Source organism: Paramisgurnus dabryanus, chromosome 13 (genome assembly GCF_030506205.2).
Source record: "Paramisgurnus dabryanus chromosome 13, PD_genome_1.1, whole genome shotgun sequence".
Lineage (NCBI taxonomy): Eukaryota > Metazoa > Chordata > Actinopteri > Cypriniformes > Cobitidae > Paramisgurnus > Paramisgurnus dabryanus.
In genome coordinates this window covers 5,305,035-5,332,493 of record NC_133349.1, presented here as the reverse complement: position 1 = coordinate 5,332,493, position 27,459 = coordinate 5,305,035, and the positions used below count along the sequence as shown (strand labels likewise).

At 39.4% G+C, this 27,459-nt stretch overlaps 1 protein-coding gene across 1 annotated transcript in view; it reads left to right on the top strand.

The window, feature by feature from the left end:
• Positions 1 to 27,459, top strand: part of sv2a (synaptic vesicle glycoprotein 2A) — a 40,468-nt gene continuing 13,009 nt past the window's right edge. The window contains exons 1-6 of the mRNA XM_065298837.1: positions 1 to 158; positions 14,573 to 15,298; positions 21,171 to 21,351; positions 21,551 to 21,702; positions 26,194 to 26,327; positions 26,897 to 26,986. Of these exons, the coding sequence (XP_065154909.1) occupies positions 14,701 to 15,298; positions 21,171 to 21,351; positions 21,551 to 21,702; positions 26,194 to 26,327; positions 26,897 to 26,986 (1,155 nt within the window). The 5' untranslated portion in view covers positions 1 to 158; positions 14,573 to 14,700. The remainder of the gene's footprint in view (positions 159 to 14,572; positions 15,299 to 21,170; positions 21,352 to 21,550; positions 21,703 to 26,193; positions 26,328 to 26,896; positions 26,987 to 27,459) is intronic.

Sequence of the window (27,459 nt, the reverse complement as noted above, 5' to 3'; positions counted from 1 at the left end):
TGTGGTAGTAGGGTTGCACCGCCGTTACACGTCACGCGGTCCTCCGTTAGGGTGAAGATACAGGCAATGTCACACAGCTCCTCTCATCACCACGACAAAGATTCATCGCATTTTGTGTAAAAAGCAACTGGAAATATAATTAGAGCTAAATCGCACTGGTAAGTGATTTTTAATTCTTCTTATATTGTTGATATTGATTTTAAATGTGAATTAAAGACGCTCACCTGTGTTACATTGAAAACGGGAAGCCTATAATGTTAAATGCATAAGAGTTCTATGCTATCTGACGCTGTTGTGCATTTTAGGATTGTGATTTATTGATTTGGAAAATGATGTGAGCATCAATGTTAAATGCAAACATATGAATAACCGAAATACACATTTGAAATTATACCTTTATTAAATATAGGATAGCATAAAGGATATAAATATGATATTTTATGCAGTTTTATCATTTAACACGGTTTATTCATCAAAACATTTAAAGTCATTTTTACGATGCAGATTTTTCCCTCAGATGCGCAGTATCTTGCGCTCAGAACGAATAATTAAGGCTATCACATTATGTAGTGCATATAATGAATGTTTTTGTTTTTTTTGAGTTTTTTGGCATGGGTTAAAATAAAGATTAAAAGGGCAATTGATGTAAGATTTCCATAGAGACATAAACGTGGATTAAGCCTCGCCCCTTCACCCAATATGTGTCGGAATAATGAGAGGTTTCCATTTTCCAGTTTGGATCTGCCATTATGGATCCATATTTTCTACATTTAATTAATCGTTAAAAATTTGCGGGAACTTGATATTTGTAGCGTGTGATATCTTGAAGCATCAAAATGACCTTGCAGCAGACGTGTAGAAAGGAAACCTACATGTATCGTGTGCGCGCGCGCGTGTATACTAGTCTACATGATGGTTTGTCCCATTGCTGATTTTATTCAATCTTGTCACGACAGCATTTGTCATTAGATTTGAATGCTTCAACTGGAAAATTCGCAGTATATTGCTACATCTGTACATTAACTGTACATATCAGTACATATAATACATAAAAAAAAACACTGGCAGTAGGCATCACTGTTGATTAATTGCATTCAATGATGAGTGTTACTGATAATATAAGCAGAGCATATGGCATGGGCTTTACTGTAGTAGGAATGGTAGGACTGCAGAGCTTTCTGGCGGTATTGACAGCATATGGAGATCTTTATGTTTGCTAGTATTAATAAAGACAAGGGCACACCAATCCATTTGTAGGATGGTAGCTTGAGCGCAGCCATGATTTTGATGCCCTCTTCTTATAGTGCCCATATGTTTGCCCCTCATGTCTTTATGTTGCTATTGACAGTTAAAGGGCTAGTTGACAGTGCTATTACAGTTAAAGGGCTAGTTCACCCAAAAATGAAAATTCTGTCATCATTTTCTCATCCTCATAATGTTGTAAACCTGAATGAATTTCATTTATTTTGATAAATGTTTGTAAGCACACTAGCTGATTGTAATCATTGACTTTCATAGTACGAAAAACAAATATTACGGAATTATTGTGATACATAGTGAAGAAGATATTTTGAGAAATGATGGTAAGCATGCATGCAGTACCCATTGAATTCCATTATATTTGTTTTTCTGTGCTTTCCATCATTTATCAAAATATCTTCTTTTGTGTTCATCAGAAATAAATTTATTTATACAGGTTAAGAACAACATGAGGATAAGAAAATGAATTTTTGGGTAAACCATCTCTTTAAAGAGTGAAATTAGTTTATTTTGGGTACACACAAAAATATTTTTTAAACTTATAAGATTTTCAAAATGTGATAGACCAAAAACATGAGGATAAAAATCCTAGATTTAACCGTTTTGCTCCTATTGTTTGTGGTGTGCAATAATGTTTCAAATGCAGCACACCACACACAAACAGATTTTCAACCAGAGTCTCAACTGTGAACACAGGAAATCTCGCAAAATCTTGCGAGACTTCAGAATAAGCATGGCGGACGATATGCAGGAAGAAATTTCAATTATAGTGTTTAGAATGAGTTTTATAGAAAATTCAAAGAAAGGTTTGGGTGAAGTCGTGGAGACCGCGGGAACATGGTCTGTACAAGTTTATGAATGGATATTGTTTCGTTTCACGTGATAATCTCAAGAGCGTGCGTGCATTGTTTTTCGGGGTCCCCCCACACTCTGATCAATATTAAACATGTTTAATATTTACGATCCGACATTCTTCCGATCAGGTTCGGACACTCTTAACCCACCTCACACCAAGGGAAAATCTGATAAGATAATCTGTAGAACCATCAAGATAATCAGTACATAGCTAGGATTATCGGAAGGGGGGAAATCGTCCCAAAATCAGCCCGATTATCTTTTGGTGTGTACTATACAGTAGCTACTCAAAATAAATGTAAATCTTAAAGGATTAGTCCATTTTCTTTAAAGAAAATCCAGATAATTTACTCACCACCATGTCATCCAAAATGTTGATGTCTTTTTTTGTTCAGTCGAGAAGAAATTATGTTTTTTGAGGAAAACATTGCAGGATTTTTCTAATTTTAATGGACTTTAATAGAGCCCAACATTTAATACTTAACTCAACACTTAACGTTTTTTTCAACGGAGTTTCAAAGGACTATAAACAATCCCTAACGAGGCATAAGGGTCTTATCTTGCAAAACGATTGTCATTTTTGACAATAAAAATAACAAATATACACTTTTAAAGCACAACTTCTCGTCATGTAGATCCAGTCGTGATGCGCCAGCTGACCCCACGCAATACGTAATGACGTCGAGAGGTCACAGAGGACGAACGCGAAACTGCGCCCCAGTGTTTACAAGCGTCTTGAAAGAGGACCGTTCCTACGTTGTTGTATGTCAACTGATACTAATTAATGTCTTTGTGTCAGTTTATTGTTTAAAATGGTCTGAAAATGTGCGTTTTATATATGTAACACGTGACCTCTCTACGTCACTACGCATTTACGTTAGGTCGCGCTGGACTTGACCTAGACGAAAAGTTGTGGTTTTAAAGTACATATTTTTTATTTTTCTTGTCAAAAATGACAATCGTTTCGCTTGATAAGACCCTTATGCCTCGTTTGGGATCGTTTATAGACCTTTGAAACTCCGTTGAAAAAAACTGTTAAGGGTTGAGTTAAGTATTAAATGTTGGGCTCTATTAAAGTCCTTTAAAATGAGAAAAATCCTGGAATGTTTTCCTCAAAAAACATAATTTCTTCTGGACTGAACAAAGAAAGACATCAACATTTTGGATGACATGGTGGTGAGTAAATTATCTGGATTTTTCTTTTAAGAAAATTGAATATTCCTTTAATGAGCGTAAATGTAGATATGTATGCTAGTACAATCTAAAAACACTAGGATTGAGGTTGGGTAAAATATGTACAAACTGTTATAGGTGAAATTAACTATAAAATGTCCATATTTGACCTAACCATGGGCTAAAATAACACATCAAAGGTTAGTTTAAACCCAATGATAGAGGTTGTCCATTTTTATCCCAAACATGGGTTCATAGATGCAAAGCTTTACTTCGGAAGAATGAAACAAAGGTATTAATAGGATGATACCATTATTACACTGACTTTCCCAAAGCTTTAAAGGAAAAACTACCCTAGAGTTAAACATTTGATTTTTACTGTTTTGGAATCCATTCAGCTGATCTCCAGGTGGTACCACTTTTAGCATAGCTTAGCATAAACCATTGAATCTGATTAGACCATTAGCATCACACTCAAAAATAACCAAAATAAAACTTGACTCTACTGTAGTTACATCGTGTACTAAGACCAACAGAAAATAAAAGTTGCGATTTGCTAGCCAGATATGGCTAGGAACTATACTCTCATTCTGGCATAATAATCAAAGACTTTGCTGCCGTAACATTTAATTTTCTGTCAGTCTTAGTACAAGATGTAACTACAGAAGAGTCAAATGTTGGTTATCTTTGAGCGGGATGCTAATGGTCTAATCAAATTCAATGGATTACGCTAAGCTATGCTAAAAGTGGTATGGCCAGACCTGGAGATTGGCTGAATGGGTTCCAAAACTATACAAATCAAATGTTTAAGTGGCAGAAAGCACCTGGATGACTTCAGAGGTTTCTTCTAATGTGAATTGATTTGTAGGTTCTGCTGTAGTTAAGCAGTCCAGTGGTGACTTCACATAAATGGCCAGCTGCTCTGGATTGCAGTAGTTTTTCAATCATCATGCGCTGCATTGAGCTTTCTGTGTAACCTTGAGAGGAATTCTCAGAGGAGTGATGTGTGCAAGGCAAGAAGAGAGAGAACAGCTTCACAAGTGTGTGTACGAGTGTCTGTGACGGCGAGAGCGTTTATCTCTGATCTCAGCCCGTGCTGATGTTTTATCAGAACTCATTCACGAATGACAAACAGAATTGTCACTAAGTTTGTTTGCTCATTCACACATTGCAGGTCATCTGTCATTAGTTAAAGTAATTAACTGACAATATGATTGAAATCATCTCAGTTGGTTTTACCAGAAAACACATTTTTGTCTATCATCTCTGATGTAAAAGCAGTGCTCGAATTGAATCAAGTCTTATGGGGGGTCCCCACCATGACATTTTGGGCAGCACACCCAAAACGGCAACACATTACTACCTTTAGATGCAAATGTATGATTTATGAAACATCGATACAAGGAAAAGCAATCCAAAATGTACAGACCCTAACTAGATTATTTATAGAAAAAAATAAAACGGGTTTGTCAGCATTATCTTTACTATAAAAATATCTTAGGGGACCCCCCCAAGTATAATTTTGACTTCTTATAGGGGGTACCTAATGCCTTATGGGGGGTCATGGATCCCCCCCAGCCCCCCCTCAATTCGAGCACTGTGTAAAAGTACTGCAGTACAGAATTGACCCTGGAAAAAAATCTGTAAAACATCAAAGATGCAGGACCTCAGAGAATTTGCCTTTACACATACAGTGGAAGTAGAGCCATTTGTAAAATATTTGTGTTTGCTTGTGTTTGAACAGAAATCTATACATTACCGCTGTGTATTTACAGATAGATTATAAAGGCTATTGACCTGTTTGACTTCCTATGATCACAGTACAGAAAACCTAACCTACGAAAGGACACTTTAAATTTTGTTAATACTTTGCTATGTGAAAGTGAACTGAACCAAGAAGAAAATGCAAAAATTGTAATCCCTGTTTTCGAAATAAAGTGGTCTACGGGTCTAACCCCCCCCCAAGATAAGAATCCAAATATCCTTAGGGTTTATAGGAGGTCTCTTTAAACTGCATTTTGTTCAGGCTGTAAAGTGAATCATAATCTCTCCCCAAATAATCCTTGCACTTATATATAAGAAAATCTTTATCCTGTGGGCTTCACTACACACAATGCATCTACCAAGACTGTTTCCCTGCTATTATACAGAGTGTATCTCAGTTTTAATGTTCTTTATGATTTGTGATGTGTCCGCGTGAACCGCTGCAATTCCAAATGATGCGTTTTGCAAGTTTAATAAAACTAACCAACATTTAATGTATAGATTAGGAGACTTCCTGTATTTAACAGGATGCCGCATTGACAATATCCTTCCAAATGTTCACACTGGATTATTTTGGGCTAAAATGGATGCTGGGTGTTGCTGATGTAGCAGAGGCAGGAGTGACTGTGGCCATGGTGACAGCGCACGTTGAGAGATTTGTTCCAGGGCTAATGTGACTCACAGTGCCTCTGCCCTTTTCAGAGAGGGACCTTTCTAACTACTGTAGCTCCTCCTCTATTTTAACAAAGCCATTCCCAATCCATTTACTCAAGGCTTCTGTTGTCAAGCCCAGTATCTGAAATATTTATATTTATAAAGCATGTATGCTTTAAAGGGGACATTTTACAAGACTTTTTAAAAATGTAAAATTAATCTTTGGTGTACCCAGAGTACATATGTAAAGTTTTAGCTCAAAATACACCCGAGATAATTTAATATAACATGTTAAAATTGCCACTTTGTAGGTGGGAGCAAAATTGTGCCAATGTGCCAAAAAAACCTCACATTTTTGGGTGTGTCCTTTTAAATGCAAATGAGCTGATCTCTGCACTAAATGACAGTGCCGTAGTTGGATAGTGCAGGTTAAAGAGCATATTATCCTCTTCTGACATCACAAGGGGAGCCAAATTTCAATGACCTATTTTTTCCACACGCTTGCAGAGAATGGTTTACCAAAACTAAGTTACTGGGTTGATCTTTTCACATTTTCTAGATTGATAGAAGTACTGTGTCTGTGGACCCAATTATAGCACTTAAACAAGTCAGATTTTCATGATATGTCACCTTTAACATAATTTAGTGTTCAAATTATGTTTAAGATTATGGGGGTCCCCTAGTTAGGCCCCCCTGGCCAAGTCCCCCATCATTGGTGGTGGTTGAGGAGATTCACCTGTTCATATGTAAAGCGCTTTGAGTACTGAGAAAAGCGCTATATAAATGTAAGGAATTATTATTATTATTATAGGGTCGCTGTAATTCACAAAGTTAGATGTGATCCTGGATCAAATTTTTTTTTTGTGGGTCCTGTATCAACTTTTAATCAAAGAAACCCCAAATTACATTTAACGCAAACCCTAACAATTTAACCCCTCAAATTAATGTGAAATAATAATTTGAGAAGAATTTTTTAAAAGCCCCTAACCCAATCCTTAATCTAACAATCTGTCAATTTCTCCGGAAAACAGCGTGAGGCGCACTTGAGAGTTTATTTCATTTATTTCAGACAGAAATCTTTTGAATTAATTTATTGTGAAATTTGGGGCAAATAATTGAAAGTATTGCTTTGTGGCAGCGCAGCACAAGAGTTTTAAATTCATGTTGTATTTTAATCTTAAAGGGGACAGAGAATGAAAGTATGTTTTTACCTTGCCTTAGTTGAATAACGGTAGTCTACCCGCATTCACGAACATACGGAAGTGCTAAACATTCTGAACATCTCCGTTTCATATCGATTCCTCCTTTAGAAATGTCTACCAGACAATGGCCCAATCTGAACAATGGATACATGTTACGTAAAATGCATCTATATAATGAGGTTGCCAGTTAAGCCCAAAGGGATGCCAAATAGGTGCAAAACCCCCCACTCTAATATAGCTTTCTGAAAGAGGTTTTTAGGAAGCTTCTAAGGCATTACCCAACCAAAATATTGTTGTCTATATTTCAAATCATCACATAACAAGAATAAATACTTATGTTTAATCTTTCTATGTCACCTTTAATAAAAACCACAGGACCTTCTTAATTTTTATTTTTGTGCTTTATGGGGGGTCCGTCAATGCTTATAGGAGGTCCCGGACCACCCCGGCCCCCCTCAATTTGAAGACTGTATTATATATATTATGTAGCATCACTGTGAAGAACCTTTTCAGCACTTTATTTTAAAGAGTCTATGTAATTTCTTTGTTCTGTTTATTTGGGGGTTTAAACATGATTCATGCATGCTCTAGGTTTTGAAGTTGCTGAATTACAGTTACACTGTTTCTATTTGCTTCATCCATCATAGTCCTCCTTACTCTGCCCAAGATTATATAAAAGGCAAGGTAAATCAGATATCCTCTTGTGGATGAGTCTGTGTTTAGTGTATTTAATTACTTGTGAGAACGTTGTACATGTGGCTGTCTGGTAAATAATTATTAGCTTTTATGTTCATAATGTGGATTTAATACCCAGATAAGTTAGGTGAGTCAGCTTGTATTGTTCCTGAAGGGCTATTGTAAAGACTGTAATTACGTTCTGAATATTTACATGAATAAAAGTCATAAGCAAATGAGGTAGTTAATAGGGTTATTCACTAGGGTAACATATAAAGGATTTATAATATTGCCAGTAATGGACCGAGTTGTACAATATAGTGTTTACTAAAAAATAAATAAAAAAAATGCTGGGTTATTTTTATTCAACCTGTTGGGTTAAAAATTCAGGTTTGTCCCTTGACCCAACGCTGGGTTGGAATAACTTAGCATTTAGGGCCAGATTTACTAACAGCTTGCGCCAGCACAAACCATCATTTTGGCTTTAAATAACAATGTCGGGATTTACTAAAGACTTGCAGCGGATAATTAGTGTGTGGTCTAGTTATTTTTCATCTTTATTGCATATGCATTTCTAGGAATTTCCTTTCAGAAGCAAAATTTTTGGAAGATTATTTAATTGATTCACACAACGCAATTTACTAATATTACTAATGTGTTAAGACTAGTGTTTGCGCTATTATTTAATGCCGAAAAAAAGCATAGCTCAAATCATTTTCTGCTTGAAATAGCTGAAATTGTAGCTGATAGAAGAGGCATCAGAGAGCGAGTGGTACAAGGCAGAGGATTGTTTTAACATGTGAGAGTTTATTTGGAATGGCAGAATAACATAATTATTCATAAATATTGTTTGCCAAGCCATGTTTTTATTTGCTGGAGGAAATAAAAGAGGAGTCGCCAGGAGAAGTCACACAATACCAGGTGTTTCAAAACTTTTTGTAAACCAGGGTTCCCCGAATCTTACCCTGGAGGGCCGGAGCACTTACAGAGTTTAGGTCCAACCCTAATCAAACTTACCCACCTGTGATCTTCTAGTGATCATGAAGACATTGATTAGCTTGCTCAGGTGTGTTTGATCAGGGCTGGAGCTTAACTCTGCAATGCTCCGGCCCTCCAGGGTAAGATTTGGGGAACCCTGTTGTAAACCTTCAATAAATTAGTATTATGGCTTTGTTAGCTGTGCTGTCCATGGTGCTGAACTCAAGCACATCATGCGTTAACTCATCAGCTCTGCTTATTTTCGACACTAAACTAATTTGCGCTGCTCTTAATAGATTGCGTTGGTCATTATGGAAATCACCTGTTGCACCTGTGTTATTTAATTTGCACCTTTTAGTAAACAAGACACAGATATTACCTCTCCCATCTGCGTTTTTTTGGAATAGCGCTATCAGGCTAATTTGCCCCGTTTAGTAAATCTGGCCCTTAGTGTAGTTAATAGTATATAAAATATGTTCAATATTATATTTAATAAACCATTGATTTTTGATAAGCAGCTTTTAAAATCATTTGATGTGACCCAGCAAACCATCCGAGCTCTACACTCTAAAAAACAAACGGTGCTATATAGCACCAAAACAGTTGCTTTGGATCGTAACGATAGAAGAACCATTTTTAGTGCCATATAGCACCGGTGAAGAACCAGTGAAGCACCAGTGAAGCACCTGTGTAGAACCATATAGTGCTATGTAGAACCATATGTGGTGCTATATGGCCCCTATATGGTTCTACACTGGTGCTTCACTGGTGCTTCACTGGTGCTTCACTGGTTCTTCACCGGTGCTATATGGCACTAAAATGGTTCTTCTATCGTTACGATCCAAAGCAATTGTTTTGGTGCTATATAGCACCGTTTGTTTTTTTAGAGTGTAATCCTAAACATCTGCTTTATGGATTATCATTTTACAGAGATTAGCCAGTTTACAGAAGTACTGTAACATGATATCAGATAACCAGAAAACACAGTGGTGACTTTATAATCCCTGGTGTTTCCCCTGGACAGAGAGATTAATGTCTGTAAAATATTGTTGTATGGTTTTATAAATGCTCCTCTGATTTGTAGAAATTGCCTTAAGAAGTTGCTGTCATACATTATAAACATAAATTCATTCTTAAACCGAAGGTTGTCCGCGCGCCGTCCACATGTCGTTATTTTTCGTCATCAGGAGGGTCCGTGGTACGAAAGCGCATGCACTACAAACTATCAGACAAAGGCAATAGACAGCGTTTGCACACACACCATCGTCTTTTGGGAGTTAACACAAACATCAGTGAGAATGAGCAAATCAGTTAATGAATAAAGCAATAAGCCCCAAGAAGCAGTGGGTTACCAGTGCATTTTATAACAGTGCATTTTAAAAACCCCTTAGCTGTTATAAAATGCACTGTAGCGCCACTGCTTTGCGGGGGTTATTGCTTTTATAAAATGGTTACTTCATATGCATATCGTTAGCGGGATTTTATAAAACACAAATAAGCTGTAATTATATTAGTACAAATATTACTCTTCCGCCAAACAAAGTAGTTCCTCAGAATCAAGTGTGACTGAAACAGAGCGCAGTTCCCAACCAACACAAATGCAGGAAAGACACAATGAAAATATGATTTAAGATTTTATAAATCACCATTCATCTAATTTATACATTAACATTTATATCGTGCAATTGCTGAAGTGATGATCAAATATGCTTGGAAGCATGCTTAACTCTTTCCCCGTCAGCGTTTTTTTTAAGTTGCCACCCAGTTTTAGTTTAATGCCTTCAGAAAAATTATCTTCTTTAAATAAACATAAAATATCAAATGAAAGAACAGACCATCCGCTTTCAAACAACAACAAAAAAAGTTTCATCCTACCTTCATTTGTTCTCTTATCACCTCTCAGATTGTTTAGCTAAAAGTGGAGATAATTCCATTTATGTGAGTAACTTTTGTAAGAGATCAGATTCAGAGCCTGATCAAAACACGCTGTTTTTAGTGTTGAGTGAATGCGTCCGTGTTTAAGTTGGGTAAGATCGCCACCCATAGATAGCGGAAATATGAATTTAAGGGTAGAAACTCCTCAGGGAGCGTTCTCTCTTTATTGATTAGATGACTCAACAATATTTATTGACATGTATCGCTATAATTGTGCAATTGTAGACAAAATAAAAATATGGTTAAAGACTATGGTGTTTATTTTCATAAATCAGTACGCAGCAACAGTGAAGCAGTGATACTTCTGCAATGCGGTCTGAACTGTGGGTTTACCGGGGTATTTTATCACGGCTTAGAACGCGTTTCAACCAATCAGAATGAAAAACCAGAACTGCCCGTTTTATAATTTATATTTTATGGTATCAATTATTGTTTTCCACCAATTCTGTCACTCCTTGGATGATGATGTCATTAAATTGCTGGAAGACACTTGTTTCCTTTAATCACGATTTGGCCTGGCTTTGGTTCACAGAGCTACTAGTTTCTGTTCTTCTCTATATTGCTGACATATGTTCCTGTCTGAGTCTGATTGAAATGCAAGCATTCCACCTAGAGAAAGGTTGCTGTTCCCAGCACAACCATCTCACACACATCACTGCTCCTACATGGAGCTATAGCCGTCCTGAATAGAGATATTTTGGATCTGCGGGGGAAACGGTTACCATGTCTTCATACTGAAACAGAGCCACGGTGAATGTGCAGGACTAATGACACAGGCTATTTACAGGTCCATGTGGCTTGACATTGAATGTCATTGATGGGTTTTAGAGGAATAATTGACATTATAATTAAAAACCCACCTGTATGCCATTCCAAACCTGTTGTGTCTTCCATGGAAAATAAAAGGGTTTGACCTTTAAATTCATGAATGTTTCGCCAATCATATACATATATGGATTTTTAGCGACTCAGTGTGGGGTCATAAAGGGGGTCATAAAGGACTGAACCTGCAACCGGTTGTAATTAATTTATGTTGGGTTGTTTTAACCCATTGTTGTTAACCCAGCATTTATAGTGTTTGTCTAATACACAGATCTCTAAACATCCTCATTTTTGTAAAACTGTCTTCATTCTTCATTAATGATAGAATAAAGCATATGTTGTTATGTTTTGTCATTAAACAGCTTCCAAAATTATGCAATAATGACATTGTGGGTCTCTGGATATGCATTTAAGGAAGGGTTTGCTCTTTTCCATACAACACATGTAGACAATAAAACCACGTCTGTCAAAAAGGAACAAGCTCAACCGTTAGGTTAAATAACTCAAAAAAATATTTAGATTAGACCCAAAAATTTGTGAAATCAACCCAACATTTCGGGTTGAAACAACCCAGCATAGGTTAAATTACAAACCAAGAGGCTGTGCTTGTCCCTTTTTGACCCAACGCTGGGTTAAAAAAAATAATAATTTTAGTTTGTATAAAAAGCCAAAACGTTATGATTTAAGTTATGTACTGTAACTCTTTCATTCCACTATATCAGATCACATTGGTGTGAATAACAACTATAACAAAAAGGTATCATGAGGCTTCAGATGGTATAGCACAAAAGTAATAAATGGTATTTTTATGATACTGTGCTTTGTTACTTTTGTTTTTTATAGGGTATGGCAGCCAAGGTCACCACCCAATTTCACTGTAAGGAAAAATAAAAATCACTTGGTTTCAAATGACATTTACGGACAAATAAATGATGACAGAATTTTCATATTTTTGGAGAGCTATACCCTAATAGTATTTCAAACCTTTTTTCCCCTAACAACCTGTAAATGTCTGATATCTGAATGGCTGTGGCAATTATGTCTTAGTTAGTGAAAGGAGTATTCTGTATATTTTTCCCCTATTTTCTTGGCCACAATGTTGATGATTCACTTTTACGTTATGTCATTGCTTCGGAGCTCACATGTATTGATTATGTTTTGCTAAAGACATCAGCCATAACACAAACAAAGATAATTGTATGCCAGGTCTCAGATGGTATAGTAAGACGGCCGATTTAATATTTTCTCGCCAGATCTGTAAACTAGAAAGATTTGTCTACATGTCTAGAGAATGTACAACCACAATTGAGGGCATAAGACAGATCCAACCACAGCTCCCAACTGGGCCATATCCTCACTGGACCAATCATAACATCTGATGAGGTCATAGTTTCCCAGATTCACCTTTATAGATATTTATAGTTTTACAACCATCAGTCCATCACATGAGCTCTTTTTCTAGGCATGTTTTAGGTGTTGAGCAGTACTGGCGCATCAGACATTGCCTTTTTGTCAGTCGCTGAGAGGCGAATGTCTGACCAACTTGTTATCTTCAGAGACACAGGTTGATGTGGCTGCTGCTGCACGGCTGATGAATTTTTTTCAGAGAGAAATACACAACAAAGAGACACTATTGCCCTTATATTGCGGTTGTTTACAATATTTTTCCTATTGCATTTCGTTAATTCCCCACCACACAGGGGGCGAACTGTATTCCCACAACTACGTCACCCATTTTCGATTTGTGCAGTAAAAGATTTCTATACAGATTTTTAGGCGTGCATTAGAGCTAAGTATTTCTCCTGAGATGTTATAAATGTGACTCAATTATGCATATTAGATTATTAACGCAATAACTGGATCCAGACCAATTTCAACAGATTGTACAAGACAACGCAGTGATGGTTTTATGAATTTCCTCTGGGAACATTTTTATCGTCCTCTTAAAAAATGTTTTTTAAAGTTGTCCTCTACAATGTGTGCTAGGAAAAGAAAGGTCACAAAGATTGCTGTACCTGTTTGCAACAGGAGGTGGCATTGGGGATACAAATCTTTACAATTTAAATACTAATATTTAAATACTAAAATAACCTACACTGATTTTAGTAGTAAAATTAAAGAAAGAAATGTTTCTTTGAAGAACCTTTGACCGAGTAGATCATCTATGACATCGATGTGATAAACAAATACAAACGGTTTCATATGGTTGTATTTTCTCAATGATAGCGTTCCTAAAATTATATCCTATTATGTTCCCAAAAAAAGGAAATACCTCCATATATTGTCCCGACATACAGAACACCGCAACAAGTGTCTTCCACATTTTGGGAATTTAGATTATTCACCGATTCCCCCAAAGTTAGATAAGTCCATCCATACCTTTCTCATCTCCGTGCGTGCTGTTAGTCTGTCTGACGCAGCCCCCGCTAGCTTAGCTTAGCACAAAGAATGGAAGTGAATGGCTCCAGCTAGCATACTGCTCCCAATAAGTGACAAAATAACGTGAACATTTTCCTATTTATGTGTTGTGATTTGTATAGTCACACTGTGTACAAATGACAAGGTGATATGAGACACAGCCATCTTTTAACCGTATACATACTGGGAACTATATTCTCAGAAGATGAAGCACTGCTACTTGGGTGGTACTTTTTGAATAAATGTGTTAAACTAGTGTGTTGTTGTGTGTGACACAACATGTTAAAAAGTGAATAATCATTGATCATTTAACGGTCTGTCAGACTTTGGCTTTACATTTAGTGACACTGAGTGTCTTTTTTATTACAGACATCAAATTTAAGTAATAGAAAAATTGAAATCGGCCAATATATCAGCCTCTGCAATATATTGTCCTATCACTAATAACGTATATTGAAAAGTTGCGACTTACCAAACAGAATCAAGCGTTTTAGAGTGCCATGTTATAAACAAAATTCAATGTGTTGCATTATTTTAAGATTGATACAGTATATGCCATACCAGTGTATATTGTATATGCTATCACGAGCACAATAAATCTAACCATGATGTATAAATACTTATATATCATTCATTGTCATGAAAGTGTCATAATGCACAGTCAGTTAAGGCTGCTTTAAGCAAAATATATCTGGATATGATGATATTGTTTTGTAAAATGTATTAAAAGGCCATTTAATGAATGAAACTGTATATATTGATGAATAGATGTTGTATTGTTAGAGTGTCTCTCTGTGGTATCTTGACTAACAGCAGATTTTCTTCTGTATTTCCAGATCGAGCTTTAGTAGAGGCGCGTCTGGTGCTCTCCAAGGTCCTGAACTTAAGTCCAGTTTTACTTAACTACATGCAAACAGGCAGCTCTTGACACCCAGTTTCAGCTCTCAACGCACAACTTTCAACCATGGATGAGGGTTACAGAGACCGTACGGCCTTCATTAAAGGCGCTAAGGACATTGCCAAAGAAGTGAAAAGGCAAGCGGGTAAAAAAGTTGGTCGCCATATGGACAAAGTGGGCGACGAGTACACCAAGCGCTCTTATACTCGCTTCGAAGAGGATGACGACGATGACGACTACCCCGTGCAGGCCCAGGATGGCAGCTATTACCGTAGCAACAGCAGGGCCAATGACGACGAAGGGGCTCACAGCGACTCCACAGAAGGTCACGATGAAGACGACGAGATCTACGAGGGCGAGTACCAGGGCATCCCCAGAAATGACTCGGTGGAAAAGGGGGACAGACAGGTGGGAGGCGTGGGACAGTCGCAGTACCGGGACATTGCGCAGTATGAGGGGGAAAGGAGGAAGGATCAGGAGGAGTTGGCCCAACAGTACGAGACCATCCTGCAGGAGTGTGGCCATGGCCGTTTCCAGTGGTCCCTTTACTTTGTGCTGGGTTTGGCCCTAATGGCGGATGGCGTGGAGATCTTCGTAGTGGGCTTTGTACTGCCCAGTGCTGAGAAAGACATGTGTTTGTCTGAACCTAACAAAGGGATGCTGGGTAAGTCAAGAACAGCTCATCCGTGTGGTTTTTGCTCTATGAAATCTGGGGGCGTGTCCTCTGTTAGCACTAAACCAAAAACTGTTTAACGACCTAACTCTGCAATTCAGTACTACATAGTTTACAGTCTTTGTGCCGTGCTTCAGCAATACATTTTTTAACAATGTCCTTAGAAACAATTTTCAAGATTGACTTGACTTTAATATAATGTACAAATCCTAAAGTAAGCTTATCTCAGCAGTCTCCCAGAAAGTAAGCCAACAAGGTGAAAGTATGCTGTAAATACAGTATGCCTGATATTGTTTTATGCCTGTGAAAGATTAATCGTTTGAAATCACCAATATATTTCTTAAGGGCATTTTCCACTGTTATCTCGTGCCCAACACACCATCTGTCAGTCCATCCAGCGAGGACACACAATCCCCCATCGTTCAAACCAAACCCAGCATTGACGCAGCTTGAGCTATAATTAACTGACAATAGAGTACATTGTGCTTCATAGCTTATCCTAATGTCTGTGTTCTGTGAGGAGGACATCACTCAGGATTGTGCTCGATCAATACAAGGTTTCCAGTAACTGATACATAGATTTGGTATTGTTGTTGAATACCTACAGTACTGTTTATGTAAAAAACACTTTTGTTATATGATGTACCGATGCATTCACACAGGCTGCTGTTATCATCTTCTTTTGTCTATTCTCACTGTTTATTTTTGCTTGCATGGTCAAATCAGTGCTTATTCATTGATACATTCTGCTTTGGTCTCAGATTGCGTGCATGTGTGTTTCTGTGCCATTGGGGAGCCGGGCCCTGGTTACAAAACAGTCCTGACTCATACACCAGAGATCTCTGCTGGGTCCTAGTGCCTTCTATTTCCATGCACATGCAGCTGCGGCTCTGCAGCACAAATGCTTGAGTCTCTGTAACATGACACGCACCAATCATATTCATCAGCGTGGATGTGTGGGATGAGATCGCCTGCCGCGTTTTTCTGCTCGCTGCACCCAACAGTCAACCTGCATGTTTCTCTGCTGATGGGTTGACATACAATGAATGAGGCAATGTAGAGAGGAAATGCTGTTAGATAGATAGATAGATAGATAGATAGATAGATAGATAGATAGACATATAAATAGATTGTGTATTTCTTTATTATAATCATTGCTACATCACCGAAAGGATTGATGGATTGATGGACGACTGGACAAACAGACAGACATACTAGATAGATGTACCTAGATAGAATGACCGATAAAACGATAGATATGCAGACAGACAGGTAGATGTACCAACAGTCAGGCAGACATACTGATAGACATGCAGACAGATAGATTGTGTTTTTCTTAGTTATAATCATTGCTACATCACTGGATGAATTAATGGACGGATGGACAGACAGACGTACCATATAGATAGACAAACAGACAGACAGACAGACAGACAGACAGACAGACAATCAGAGAGATAGACAGCCAGATAGATAGATTGTGTATTTCTTTGTTACAATCATTGCTAAATCACAGGATGGATTGAGAGACGACTGGACAGACAGACAGACAGATATACTAGATAATTAGATAGATAGATAGATAGATAGATAGATAGATAGATGGATGGATGGATGGATGGATGGATGGATGGATGGATGGATGGATGGATGGATGGATGTATGGTGGGTGGACGGACGGACGGACGGACAGACAGACAGACAAACAGTCAAAGAGATAGATTGTGTATTTCTTTATTATAATTATTGCTACATCACTGGATGGATGGATTGATGGACGACTTGACAAACAGACAGACATACTATATAGATAGATAGATAGATAGATAGATAGATAGATAGATAGATAGATAGATAGATAGATAGATAGATAGATAGATAGATAGATAGATAGATAGATAGATAGATAGATAGATAGAATGATAGATAGATAGAATGATAGAACGATAGATAGACAGACAGACATATAGATAGATTGTGTATTTCTTTGTTATAATCATTGCTAAATCACTAGATGGATTGATGAATGACTGGACAGACAGACAGACAGACATACTATATAGATAGATAGATAGATAGATAGATAGATAGATAGATAGATAGATAGATAGATAGATAGATAGATAGATAGATAGATAGATAGATAGATAGATAGATAGATAGATAGATAGATAGACATATAGATAGATTGTGTATTTCTTTGTTATAATCATCGCTAAATCACTAGATGGATTGATGAATGACTGGACAGACAGACAGACAGACATACTATATAGATAGATAGATAGATAGATAGATAGATAGATAGATAGATAGATAGATAGATAGATAGATAGATAGATAGATAGATAGATAGATAGATAGATAGATAGATAGATAGATAGATAGATTGTGTATTTCTTTATTATAATCATTGCTACATCACTGGATGGATTGATGGACGACTTGACAAACAGACAGACATACTATATAGATAGATAGATAGATAGATAGATAGATAGATAGATAGATAGATAGATAGATAGATAGATAGATAGATAGATAGATAGATAGATAGATAGATAGATAGATATAATGAATGATAGAACGATAGATAGACAGACATATAGATAGATAGATTGTGTATTTTTTTGTTATAATCATTGCTAAATCACTGGATGGATTGATGGACGACTGGACAGACAGACATACTATATAGATAGATAGATAGATAGATAGATAGATAGATAGATAGATAGATAGATAGATAGATAGATAGATAGATAGATAGATAGACATATAGATAGATTGTGTATTTCTTTATTATAATCATTGCTAAATCACTGGATGGATTGATGGATTGATGGACGACTGGACAAACAGACAGACATACTATATAGATGAATGGATGGATGGATGGATGGAGAGAGAGAGAGAGAGAGAGAGAGAGCCTACAGAAAGATTCTGTATTTATTAGTTATAAATATTGATTCATCACGAGATAGACTGATAGACAAACAGACTGTCAGACAGACATACAGACATGTATACAATAAGAGCTCTGGTTGACAGGATCTTGTATGTCTGAGTTCCTCTTTTGCTCTTTTGAAATGAGAAGCATCTCTGTGAGACAGTGAAGGTGAAATCTTAGAGCTCAGCAACACACCACGTGCCAAACGGTATGCCAGTCTGGATAAAAGTGAAAAACTGATTTCATAGACCCTCCACAGTCCACTACACTTTTCTCAGAGAGACACCCACCACACTAGCAGAAAGAAAAGAAAAAAACGCACTATAAATAGCCTTTCAGCACTTCCCCCACTTTCTCTTTTCCTCACATCCTCAACCCTGAAGCTTGTGTGCTCTTCTGTCACTGTGCGGGAGAATCACAGCCTCCTCTCTCACCCTTCCCCCCTCTGCTCTTTCTCTCTCTCTCTCTCTCTCTGAGGAGGAAGAGGAGGTCAGTCGTCTCCAGGCACCTGCCCCAAGCTCCTCCCCTTTCCTGCATCACTGACATAATGCAAGTGGCCCCGCCCACTCAACAGTCACAGCATCTAGGGGGTTAGCACTACAACACAGGCCTTCTCTTTAAATTCAAGAAGTGTGGTTAACCGCAATCATAAGCCAAAGCATTTATTAATGCAGTCAGGTGTTAAATCATAGCACAACTTTGCAGAAGTCTTTAGTGTTGTCAGGTTGTTCAGGTCTCCCTAACAAATGTGCCCTGCATCACTGCATTTGAAGGTCGTACAGCTGCAGAATTAAACATAAAGCTTTGCAGTCTTACAAACACATTTACATAGCACATTTCTTATTGAGTGTTTAATTTATCGCCATTAAAAACTGCGCAGTGTTGTGTAATGTTTTCATTTTGGTGGAGTATGACTGGCAGAGCGACCAGATTAGGACGTCGAAGTACCGCGATAGCATTCATAAATATTGTTCTTGACTTATTCTAACTATACCTTGATGTTATCATAATCAACGTTTGGTTTGCGCAGCGCTGCATGAAATCAACAACACGTGCTAGAACTGTGCTAAGTATTTATACAAATGTCACTGGCAAACAGCATGTGCTGTTTTTTTTGCATTTGGCCCTGGCTATGGGCATCTCCCGTGTTTAGGGTTTGTGTGTTTGTGTGGGCCCAAGAGAGGACAGGGTGAGATAACAGACCCTACTACTGCATTGCAGTAATGTGCCTACTGTATCTTCATGGCTGTCAGCCCATTGTGAGGACAAGATGAGCTGACAGCTTGCATCGCCAAAAAATGTGGCCTGATCATTTGCAGCATTATCTAAAGCAGTGTAAACACTGCTTAAAACAAATAAAAAAAATCCAACATAAGATACTTAGATGTTTTAAGCTGATCTAACATGTCACCCAGGCTGACTAAGCTGGTGACCAGCTGGTTAAGCTGGAAATTTTAACAATTGTTTTGCAGGACAGCATAAAATTTGCACCATAAGAAAAATGTACAGCATAAGAAAAAAAATCACAAATGTTTTGTTGTCAGTCTACAAAAATTATCAAGCGTTATTCTACACAAAATAATTACTTACCCCAATGTCATCCAAGATGTTTATGTTTTTCTGTTCAGTCGAGAAGAAAACGACGTTTTGTTGAGGACAACATTCCAGGATTTTTCACCATATTTAGTGGATTTTATTAGACCTCAACAGTTTATAGTTTCAGTGTTTCAGTGCAACTTCAAAGGGCTCTAAATTACCCCACTCGTGCCATAAGGGTCTTATCTAGCAAAACGTATCAAAAAATAAATAATAATATATATATATATATATATATATATATATATATATATATATACATTTGTTTTATAAAAGTGGACTATAACTTTAACGAAATGCTCTTACTCTATGTCACTTACTGTTACGTTTTCATTTCTCATTTAAGAATTTTAATGAATAACATAGATACAAAATGTATATTTCAAAGAAACATCCAATCACTAAAAGTGTCAATAACATTGGGTTTATATTGTATTCATATTGCATTAGATGATTCACACACTGGTGTAAAATCAGAAAGCTTGTAGGTATGCCATGTGGTGCCATGGAGTTGCTCTGGTACTGTCGGATGACGCATGTCTGTGTTCACACCCTCAGTCACATGACCGACTGATGGTGGAGCTGTGAAAAATCAGTGTTCGCGTTCAGCAGTCTGTGTGACTTCTTTAAATCAGACCTTATCCTCTTTAAAAGCACAAAGCACATACATTTTGTGCACCTAAAAAACAATAAAAATTTTGCATTTCAAAGAGCAAAGCTGTCACATTTGTATTTTATTTACATTCTCATGTTACTCAAGCAACAACCATTAATGTTTATGTTACATGATATTCTTTCGATCACTTTGCATTACTGGCTTTTGGACTTGTGTTTGATATTGATGTCAAATAGGAAAAACATTAGACAAATTGCATATTTTGGATATTCATGCTCAAAATTCATTGTCTTTTTTTAAAGTAACTTTTTTTGGGCCATTTTGCCTTTTTATTGATAGACAGTAATTGAGAAACGACAGGAAAGTACAGGGTGGAGAGAGGGGTATGGGATCGGCAAAGGACCTCGAGCTGGGATTTGAACTCGGGTTGCCGAAAGTGCATTTGCACCATATGTCGGAGCACAAATTCATTTTCAATGATAAACTAAAATCTAAAATGCGCAACATCTAAGCAATATTTTTTTATTTGTATGCATCATGTATCCATATTGTCGATGTCATTTGACCCAACTGTTGTTTTACTGTCTGTACAGAGTAACACCGTAGAGTCCTAATTTGGCATGGTATATTTTGTTATTGTTATTGATTTTCTCTCTCACTTTCTCCATCTCTCTCTCTCTCTCTCTCTCTCTCTCTCTCAGGTCTCATTGTGTATCTGGGTATGATGGTTGGTGCCTTCGTATGGGGAGGTCTGGCAGACAGAATCGGGCGCAGACAGACTCTTCTTATATCTCTCTCCATCAACAGTGTCTTTGCGTTCTTCTCCTCGTTTGTTCAAGGATACAGCTCCTTTCTTTTCTGCCGCCTGCTTTCTGGTGTGGGGTAAATGAAAGTTTTTGCACTTATTAACAAATAAAACTACCATAATAAAGTAAGCATTTATTGCTGTTATTTGATGTTCTTGTTTGGGATGCTTAATATAAAGTGAGATGTATCATTTCTGCATCACCAAGTCATGCAAAAATACTTTTTCACACAGATTTCTCAATACCGTCTTATGCGTCTGATTCTCTCTCTGCAGGATTGGTGGTTCTATACCCATCGTCTTCTCGTATTACTCTGAGTTTCTGTGTCAAGAAAAGCGTGGTGAGCACCTCAGCTGGCTCTGTATGTTCTGGATGTTTGGAGGCATCTACGCTGCTGCCATGGCTTGGGCCATTATACCCCACTATGGTAACTATCAAGCTTTAATTTATGGCTTTAGGATAGTTGTGAACAATCACAGCTTGTGCAGTAGCTCAAATTGTAGATTTATTCAAAATATGTTCATCCAGGATCACATCTTACTTGGCGACCGCACACACACCTGTCAGACAGAAAGAAACCGCAATCAATTTGGCCCGCTGCTCCATTTACTTTACTTTGTTATCTGAAGAAGACACCAAGGTAACGACAAAATTGATTGACAGGTCTGGCTCAATGATATTTAACCAATCGCCAGACACACAATATTGCGAGCGCTCTTGGAAAACAGAGGAGGGGTTGGAAAAGGACTTGATGTCATGGTTCTGCCATCTTGTCCTTTGTTTAATCTAGTCTTGTGGCAGAATCATGACAGACCCATGTTTTGTGTGGGTTCACGTGGTCTTAGTATTGATTTACTAGACCACGTGTTCCCAGTGTCTTGTCTCTTTTACCCCGCTCCCTTGTCATCCTCCTCATTATTGTTTAATTCCTGTCACCTGTTGCCCTCATTAGTTGTCCTCTATTTAAGATCCTTGTGTTTGTTGTCCTGTGCTTGTGCATTGTTTCCAAAGTCCTGTAAGTACGCTGTCCAAAGTCTAGTCTAGTCTAGTCTAGTCTAGTCTAGTCAAGTGTAATATATTGTTGTGTTTTGTCAAGTTCTTTGTTAAGTGTAATCCAGTTTAGTGTTTCAGTGTAGTTTTGTATCTAGTCCTGTTTAGTGTTCACTCCTTCTGTTTATAGTTATCCTGTTTTCATTGTTTTGCCCCCTCGTGGGTTTTGTTTTCTGTTTGTATTATATAATAAAAGTCTTTTTGTTCATATACATCTGTCTGCACTTGGGTTCGTCCTCATCCACATAACAGAATGCACAAGCCAGTTAAGAACCCAGCGGACTGGATGTACCGTCGCTGCGCTAGGAGAGGACGCAGTTTTTCTGTTGTACTTGAACCGGGTCCCACCTGGTACGATCCTCTCCTGTTTGGACCCGGGGTCAATTCTAGAAGGGAGCCAGCCAGAACCGCTGGTCCCATCCCTTTGTCTGCCATCCCGGAGGGTCTCACCGTGGGAGTCCTGGCGCTGGAGGACCCAGCAATCACCACTCCAGTTTTTGCCAGCTCTGTCCAGCCCCCTGACCTTCGTGGTAAGCGTGAGAGGAGGGTTTCGTGGGAGTCGCCGTCCGAGGGGTCCTCTTCGGAGCCTGCTGCTCCCACCACTGTCCTCACCTCACCTGCCACCGCATCTGCACCACGCCCGAGAAGGAAGAGGAGGAGAAGGGGGTTGACCTCACAGTCGCTGCAGCCCCTGCCGTCTGCGCAGCCTCCGCCGTCTGCGCAGCCTCCGCTGCAGCCCCTGCCGTCTGCGCAGCCTCCGCTGCAGCCCCTGCCGTCTGCGCAGCCTCCGCTGCAGCCCCTGCCGTCTGCGCAGCCTCCGCTGCAGCCCCTGCCGTCTGCGCAGCCTCCGCTGCAGCCCCTGCCGTCTGCGCAGCCTCCGCTGCAGCACGCAGCGCCCCCTGTCACGGTCCCTGTCTCGTCTGCGCTGCCGGACGCAGCGCCCCCTGTCACGGTCCCTGTCTCGTCTGCGCTGCCGGACGCAGCGCCCCCTGTCACGGTCCCTGTCTCGTCTGCGCTGCCGGACGCAGCGCCCCCTGTCACGGTCCCTGTCTCGTCTGCGCTGCCGGACGCAGCGCCCCCTGTCACGGTCCCTGTCTCGTCTGCGCTGCCGGACGCAGCGCCCCCTGTCACGGTCCCTGTCTCGTCTGCGCTGCCGGACGCAGCGCCCCCTGTCACGGTCCCTGTCTCGTCTGCGCTGCCGGACGCAGCGCCCCCTGTCACGGTCCCTGTCTCGTCTGCGCTGCCGGACGCAGCGCCCCCGGTCACTGTCTCGTCTCCGCTGCCGGACGCAGCGCCCCCGGTCACTGTCTCGTCTCCGCTGCCGGACGCAGCGCCCCCTGTCACTGTCTCGTCTCCGCTGCCGGACGCAGCGCCCCCTGTCACTGTCTCGTCTCCGCTGCCGGACGCAGCGCCCCCTGTCTCTGTCTCGTCTCCGCTGCCGGACGCAGCGCCCCCTGTCTCTGTCTCGTCTCCGCTGCCGGACGCAGCGCCCCCTGTCTCTCCAGCTCCTTCTGTTGCTTCCTCCCCAGCACTGTCATCCTGTTCGTCTGCCTGGTCCCCCGCTACTGTCTCCATGTCCTCCCTTGACTCTCTCTCCTACCCTGTGAGTCCTGGCTCGCCCCCATCTGCTCCCTTGTCTACCCCTACCACGCCCTGGAACCCTACCTTGCCTCCTTTTGTTCCCCTTTCCCAGCCTGCATCCCCAACCAAGCCTGTTGCCTCCAAGCTCCCCGCCAAGCCTGCCCGGACTCCTCGTCCCAAGCCCTCCACTACCCCTGAACCCAAGACCCCTTGCCCACCCAGCTCCACCCCACCTGGACTTCCTCACATGAACTCTGTTTTGCCTCCGCCCCCCCTCCCTTGTTTGTTTTTATTGTGTCACCCCAACCCTCTTGTTATTTTATCTTGTCTGCCCCTGTGTATATTTGTCATGTTTTCTTGGTGTTTGTCTATCTGTCAGTCTGTCTTGTCCCATGTCTAGTGTTCCCCTGGGGAGCGTCTGGTAGCCGCTCCTTTAGGGGGGGATTCTGTCATGGTTCTGCCATCTTGTCCTTTGTTTAATCTAGTCTTGTGGCAGAATCATGACAGACCCATGTTTTGTGTGGGTTCACGTGGTCTTAGTATTGATTTACTAGACCACGTGTTCCCAGTGTCTTGTCTCTTTTACCCCGCTCCCTTGTCATCCTCCTCATTATTGTTTAATTCCTGTCACCTGTTGCCCTCATTAGTTGTCCTCTATTTAAGATCCTTGTGTTTGTTGTCCTGTGCTTGTGCATTGTTTCCAAAGTCCTGTAAGTACGCTGTCCAAAGTCTAGTCTAGTCAAGTGTAATATATAGTTGTGTTTTGTCAAGTTCTTTGTTAAGTGTAATCCAGTTTAGTGTTTCAGTGTAGTTTTGTATCTAGTCCTGTTTAGTGTTCACTCCTTCTGTTTATAGTTATCCTGTTTTCATTGTTTTGCCCCCTCGTGGGTTTTGTTTTCTGTTTGTATTATATAATAAAAGTCTTTTTGTTCATATACATCTGTCTGCACTTGGGTTCGTCCTCATCCACATAACACTTGATGCACACATGTTAGTTTGGGTCTTCTCAGGTCTGTTCGTCAAAAACATTACTCATTAATTTAAATTACTCAAGACCAGAGGCTGCTAATATTAAACCTGACCTGTGAACGAGGCACGCATTAAGCTTTCTTGGGTCGGACCTCTACCAGTAACAAACGTAGGGTTAAAATTGTATAGCTTGAATGCAGTGTATGTTGCCTTCATAGAGATCATATGACGTTGCTAAAAAGAACATTAATTTGTGTATTTGGTGTAATGCAATGTGTTTACGCGGTTTAAGCACATTCTTTTCCACCTACCGTACATTATTGTTGCTCCTCTATGCCCTGCTTTTCTGAAACACGTTGTTTTTTTACAAAGCTCATTGTTCTGAAAAGTGCGGTATGCTCTGATTGGCCAGCTATTCAGTGTGTTGTGATCAAGCATGCCACACAAGCCCTAAAAAGTAAAGCCGAAACGTCCCCAGTGACTGCTCCTAGGATAGGTCATAAACCCCGCCTCCCCCATGTTATTCAATGGGACTTGAGACCAACTAAACTATTTAATTACACTTCAATTATCTTTTTTCTGAAGATGGTTTCTGTCATTTACTGTAGTTTTTTACATTGTGATGTAAATTCAAGTGTTTGTTTTTAAAATAAGTTTGTTTTTAGTTAGTTTTTTAATGATATAAAAACAGTGGTGTGACATCATGATTGACAGCTGTGATATGCGCATTCTGTCAGAGCGAGGGGCGGGGCCTTGATTTCGCGGCTTTACTTCCTGCTCACTCTTGCGCAGAACTGGTCCCGAAATCGCTAATGCGCAGACTCAAGAATCAGCGAACGGGCGTCGTCCATCTTTTTTTTCAGTCAATGGTTGTGATTGGCCAAATACCTCAGGCATGTGACAGAAATGTTATGCCCCTTACCACATTTGAATTATCATCTCTCAAAGCACTTTACGCCATGGCAGCGGCAACAAAATGACTATAGTTATAAAATGTTTCCTTCTTTCTTTGCGTATACATTTGGGCGGTGTTATGCAAATCTTCCCACACAGTGACATAGATATGTGGGGCTGTGTTTATATAAGGTGTTTTAGAAAGTATATCTCTACAGTATGTATAAAGCACAAACAGCTTTTAAGACTAATAAAGTGAACAAGAAATTGCATCATATGACCCCTTTAAAGCATCTAAAAAAGTGTCTGCAAAATTCACAGATTTTAAATATTTTGAATAAATTTAAATATATTTAATATATAAATTTCATATTGAGAGAGATTTATCTCCGTTGATTAATGCATGTCACCTCGTGTTAACCAGGCTGGAGCTTCCAGATGGGATCAGCCTACCAGTTTCACAGCTGGCGAGTGTTCGTGCTGGTGTGTGCGTTTCCGTCTGTCGCCGCTATCGTGGCTCTGACCACCATGCCAGAGAGCCCACGTTTTTATCTGGAGGTCAGTGACAATACACATCAGTTACATGAGCTTCTTGAGACTCGCTTATGGATGCTGTTATAGAAAAAATTGAGAGAGTCATCACTAGAAGAAAACATTCAAGTCTGATTGTGATTAATTTTCATATATCATATAGCTATGTCATAATGTAAATATATAATGTTGAAAAAATCTGATCAGAGGACAATACACAACACCTGTCAAAACTTTAACACTCTTTTTTTAACTCCGGGTTGGGTCAAAAAGGGACGAACCCGGCCCTTGGATTAAATTACCCTAGGGAATGGGTATATTTGACTATTTTTGGCAGAAACAACCCAGCATAGGTTAAATTACAACCCAACAGGTTGGGTTTGTCTCTTTTTGACCCAATGCTAGGTTAAAAAAAATAACCTCATAGCCACATCTATTTGTCTGTTGCTCCTATAGAAATAAAATTGGTAAACATGGATACCAAAATGTATTTTGCCCCAAGAATGATTAGAGCCTGCCTGCAGACCGTATTTATTTATAAATGTGTATGACAGTAACGCAGAGTTGATTTTACGGCAATGTTTGTGATTTTACAGAACGGGAAACACGATGAAGCCTGGATGATTTTGAAGCAGGTCCACGATACGAACATGAGAGCTAAAGGTCATCCCGAGAGAGTTTTCTCGGTGAGTACCGCAGTATTTTCATGCTCAGTCCTCGATCCAGCCGCAATAGCATGCAAAACAGAAATGATCGGTGGGAATTTTTAATTTCTCTATAATGCATAATAAATGAATCGCAGTTAAGCTAACGAGATTCCATTTGTCTGGCCGGACTTGAAATCAAATTTCTCGCTTTTAAATTAACAAGAACAATAAACAGTTAGCACATAATGAATTTTCTTAATGAAATGCACTAATGAAATAAGAAGTTAAATGAAAAATTATGTCCATGATCTCTTTATTATGGTCTGACGGTTGAGTTAAAGCTATAAGCAAGCTGTATATAAAAGATGTATAACAAGAATCCTCCTAAAAATCTAATGTTTATGTACGAAATAATTGACGACGGGCCGTTGAATATTTCCCAGCGGGTGTGCATTATTTTCTAATAATTTAAGGGGCTGGAGTCAATTATTCCAATTATACCACAGAAAAGG